The sequence below is a fragment of the Chrysochloris asiatica genome, unplaced genomic scaffold (genome assembly GCF_000296735.1).
Source record: "Chrysochloris asiatica unplaced genomic scaffold, ChrAsi1.0 scaffold00054, whole genome shotgun sequence".
Classification (NCBI taxonomy): Eukaryota; Metazoa; Chordata; class Mammalia; order Afrosoricida; family Chrysochloridae; genus Chrysochloris; species Chrysochloris asiatica.
The window spans coordinates 3,401,938-3,406,605 of NW_006408572.1; the positions used below are offsets into that span (position 1 = coordinate 3,401,938).

At 55.9% G+C, this 4,668-nt stretch overlaps 1 protein-coding gene across 1 annotated transcript in view; it reads right to left on the reverse strand.

Moving 5' to 3' along the window:
* The window catches only part of CLUH (clustered mitochondria (cluA/CLU1) homolog), an 11,082-nt gene extending 6,683 nt beyond the window's left edge, over window positions 1-4,399 (reverse strand). The window contains exons 1-8 of the mRNA XM_006863246.1: window positions 4,217-4,399; window positions 3,301-3,472; window positions 2,483-2,626; window positions 2,161-2,291; window positions 1,920-2,074; window positions 1,716-1,841; window positions 1,360-1,507; window positions 1,136-1,228 (exon numbers count right to left, since the gene is read on the reverse strand). Of these exons, the coding sequence (XP_006863308.1) occupies window positions 1,136-1,228; window positions 1,360-1,507; window positions 1,716-1,841; window positions 1,920-2,074; window positions 2,161-2,291; window positions 2,483-2,626; window positions 3,301-3,472; window positions 4,217-4,399 (1,152 nt within the window). The remainder of the gene's footprint in view (window positions 1-1,135; window positions 1,229-1,359; window positions 1,508-1,715; window positions 1,842-1,919; window positions 2,075-2,160; window positions 2,292-2,482; window positions 2,627-3,300; window positions 3,473-4,216) is intronic.
* Between the last annotated feature and the right edge of the window lie 269 nt (window positions 4,400-4,668).

Below are 4,668 nucleotides of genomic sequence, written 5' to 3' on the forward strand. Positions count from 1 at the left end.
TGTGAAGTCACCGTGTACCTGTGGAGAGAGTGTGAGGCTGTGAAATGTGCACCTGCGGGGAGAGTGTGAGGCTGTGAAGTCACCGTGTACCTGCGTGGAGAGTGTGAAGATGTGAAGTCACTTTGCACCTGCAGGGAGAGTGGTGAGGCCCTGTCGCCAGGCCCTCAGGGCTCCTCCCACTCAAAGGGGAGGCCACCAGGGACCCTTCTCCTCCATGGCCTCAAATTTGGAAAAAGGCAAGGAATTCTTTTATTATAAAAATCCAGCCCTTCTACTTAGGAAGACAGCCAACTGGGTGGCTATGAAGGAGTGAACGCCAAAGTTAGGTTTGTTGTTGCTATGTGCCACCGAGTCGATTCTGACCCAGATTCTGACCCTGTAGAGGGCTTCCAAGGAGAAGCTGGGGAGCCAGAACCACCGACCTTGCAGCCTGATGCATTAGCCCACAGCACCAGATTTAGGACCCACCAAATATGCTGGGTTAACTTGGACAAGCGTCTTCTCAGGCCCACTGTGCTCACCTATAGAATGACGATGGTACAAGTACTGACCCCTACAAGAAGGTGGGAGGATTAGCTTATCCCACCCTTAAAAGCTCTCTGAGCAGCCCGACCAAATGTATTGTTAAGTGCCGGTTACGGCTCAGTGACCCTGTATAGGGTTTTTGATGAATGGCTCATGGGTTTGAACTTACAGCCTTTTGGGTAGCAGTCCAGTGCTTGTCTTACAGCACCACCCAAATGATAGCATTTGCCATTATCTCCAGGTAACATGACTATGGGACATTATACACTTAACTTTTTAAAACACAAGCACTTCTTGTCAGTCTTAGTGAAAGCACTGCAGACTTTTATACGCAAACAAATGTGAACTGCTATGTCAGTGTTCCACCTGCACAAAAGGCTGGTGGTGGGCGTTGGTGCCCAGGCGAGGGAGACTGGAGCAGACCTGGCTGTTGGCCCAGATTGGAGGCACGGTCCCTTCCCATGGACTCCAAGTCTCAGAGGCCAGAATAGGCAATAGGCTGCCCTACCACCTGGCCAGTCTGAGGGTCTCAGCTCCCTCCTTCCTCCTGCTATAAGAAAGCCAGCGGTGGTTGCAGGCAGGCCAGTGGTCTGTCTAGAAGCCAAGGCACCTTGAATATGGCTCTTTCTCGCAACAGTCGTTCGGGCAGGTTCTTGCGAGGCAGCTCCCTTGTCGTCTGCAGCTCCTCGTTCCAGTCCCGGGTCTGGAGGGACCAGAGAAGTGAGACATGAGCTCAACCCATCTCCCCACCGACAGGACGGTCCCACAGATGGCCAGCAGATGGCGCAGCCAGAGAGCCAGAGATTGTCCACCCAGCCAGGGAAGGGCAGGCACCTGGCCAGGAATGTGCTCCTCATAGCCCAGTCGTGAAGTGTAGGCATCCTCTGCACGCACGCAGTCCATGGCATGCTCGGCCTGGGGGGCAGTCCAGCTATACACCTGGAAAGGGGTGGCGATCCTCTCGAATGGGTGGCGCTGGACCCTGTGGCAGGGAATTGGGGGTATGAAAGGGGGCAGTCAAGCTCAGAAACCTGAGCTGGGCAGGGTTTTCATCAAGGACCCCCACCACCCACATTCCTCCCTGAGAAGTGTCCCATTCCTGGCTGACAGCTCCCTGAAGGGGGACTCTAGGGCCCAGAAGCCAGGCTCGCCAGTCTGTCCTATGTGACTTCCATGAGACCAAGAACTACCTTTTCTTCTGCAGCACGGCAAAGTTTTTTTTGAAGGTTGGGCTGATCTGGTTGAGGAGCTCCACCAGGGAATGGCTGAGGAAGCGGGGGCTCGCAGGTTTGGGGTTGAAGTTGTATGCTGTGGACCTGTAGGAGAGGGGGGGTCACTAAACAAGCAAGCAGGTGGGAGGCCTACACCCCTGTTGCAGGCAGGCAGGAACTCACTGGTTCAGGTAGAAACCCCGTGTGGAGGCGGTGATGCTGACTTGCCGGTCCTCAGCTGTGATCACAAAGAGGTACATGAGGTCCCCATGCATCTTGCGGTTTCCGGGAGGCGGGTTCCAGCCACTCATGGTGAGCACCTTCAGGCATTGCAGGGGCTGTGGGGTGGCCAAGCATGAGTGGGCTGGGCCTTCTGGTGTGGTGGTTCCATCCCACCAGGGCCCCACTCCCCCCAGAGCCCCACCTTCCAGTCCCGGTTCTGGGGCTGGGGCTGCAGGGGACATAGCGGCCGCTCCCGGCTCCCCGGAAGGATGTACTCGGGTGGTGTGCAATCAATGGGGTCCATCTCCAAGCTTTTCTTCCGCTTCCCGCTGTCTGAGGGACCAGAGACTGGTGGTCAGCACGGAGCTCACCTAGGTCTGGCTGGTGCCCATCTGATCTCTGCCCGGACCTGAGCTCTCATGACCCCTCCTGCAGATGGGAAGACCCTGTCCTCTCAGCCTTTCCCCAGCACTCCTAGTTCCCTGCCTCTTGGTGCCACCCCCAGGCCAATGTCCCCCCCGCACCTCCCAGGTCACCGTCAGTGAAGACACTCAGGAAGGACAAGGAGTTGCAGTCAACCCCATTGAAGGCATCAGACGGGTCCAGGCTCTTGAGCAGGTCTCGGACATGACGCACATGGATGCGTGCCTCACGCACCGTATATGGCTCTGCCGGGATTGGGAGGGGCAGGTCTTAATCAGGGGCCAGGTTGCTGGGGCCCTGCACCCTGGAACCACCCACCTAGCAGAGAAAATAATAAGTTCACAGTGGCACTATCATGGGTGATTTTCATTTCCAACTTTTAGGCTTCCATTTTCAAATTCCACTGTCAACACATACACGGGGTTCTGGTTTCTAAACACATACCTGCCAACTGGTGGGCAGGGGTCACTGTTTGCCAAGAACCTGCTGCCAAATGGCACAGGCTTCAGGGAGATCAGAAAAGCCACTGCTTTCTACTCTTTATCATAGTGGGCGGCACCTACAGCCCTAAGTAAGTATAGGCACAGTCGGGTTATAGCGTTTACCTATTTGCTCTTAATAAACTGACACCGGAGTCCTTAATTTACAACTAAACCAGCCTGTCACCTCACTCGAAAGCTGGGGAGCTTTTGTTTCCTTTCCTTTATGGAATGGGACCCTTGCTCAGCCTTCTCGAGGTTTTTAAACATCGCACTCTGTTCTTTAACCCACCAGCCAGAGTGGGGAGGATGAGCAGGTGCCAGCTGTGTGATAAACAGACACGTCCGGACACACAGATACTGCAGGGTGATGGGCAAAGTGGCATGCACAGGCCCTGGTGGCCTAGTGCTACCATGTGCCTTCTGGCTGCCCGACCCACCTTCCACCACGCGCAGCACGGAGCCTTCCTGCAGCCCTTCGACGCTGCGCAGCTCGGAGAAGTGATCCAGCATGTTACCATCCAGATGCAGTGAAAAGCAGGTGCGGTGGCAGGTGTCCTCTCGGTCCATGAGCACCTGGTGGATCTCCTGCACCATCTCCTGGGGGGACACCTGCCAGACAGACACCCCAACCACCTGTGAGAGGCCAGGTGGCGGGGAGCCAGGACACAGTCCTCTCCCCAGCCCAAAGGTCCTAAGTCCCTAATATTCATTCTCCCACTCTGGGGCTCTGACGTACCACACCCTGGCCATCTGCACAACGTGTGCACACAGCCCTGAACAACCCTGCAAAACAAGGGCAAGCCCTGAGCCGAGGGCACGAGGCAGGACAAGGAAGGAAGAAATGGTCATCTTGCCTCCCCTGGCTCGATGCCAAGGTCCCCAGGGTAGATGACTTTTCCCTCCCAGACAGGGCTCTTTGGGGCCCGGAGGACAAAGGCGGGCCTAGCCGGGTTCTTCTATGAGTTATCAGCCTGCAAGACTCTTGGCTCTGCCTCTGGACACCATGCAGTACCATCGACCCTTGCATCAACTTGCAGAAATGACAAAGCTGAGGGCACAGAGCAGGTTAGGAGCCTGGCAAAGTCTGGGACCCAACACCCCTGAGAGACTGTCACACCTCTGCCCAAACATGGCTGGCAGTCAGTCCCAGCTAGTAGCTGTCCTCCAGCAAAAGGGGAATGACCGGAACCAGGACATCCACTAGGCTAGCTTAAGTGACCCTGGGCCAGGAACAGGGACCTTCATCTGCTGCTAACAGCAAAGATTAGGATAAGCATGAAGGAGGCTTGGGTTTCCAGACTCATCCTCCCTCTGGGACTCAGCTCTGATCCCTGAAACTTACTCCCATCTCACCTGCAGGGAGAAAGGATCGATCCCTGGGGCCAGGATCTTCACAGAAAAACCAGTATCCTGAATGACGATGACTTCTTGCCCGGTGACCTCATCTCCTGGCTCGGCCTCATCTAGCCCATTTTCCCGAGGTGGCTCAACCTCATCCTTCTTCAGCCTCTCCGGGCAGTCCCCATTCAGCAGCATGACTGATGGTGGGTCTAGGGGTGACAAGACGGGAGTCACATGGGTGCCTTCTAGAATGGTTATCTACATGTCCTTCTGAAACCCAGCCCCCAACCCAGGCCTACAATCCCACCTCATCCTTGGCAAACACCTCAGCTCAGCCCCGATCTCCTACAAGTCAAGGCCTCCTCCCTTCTGCAGTCAACCTCCAGAAAAGGACTCTCCCCTCCACCTCCCTGCCCTACTTGGCCCACTCCAGTCTAGCCTCCCCTCTCCACCTTAGAGCACAC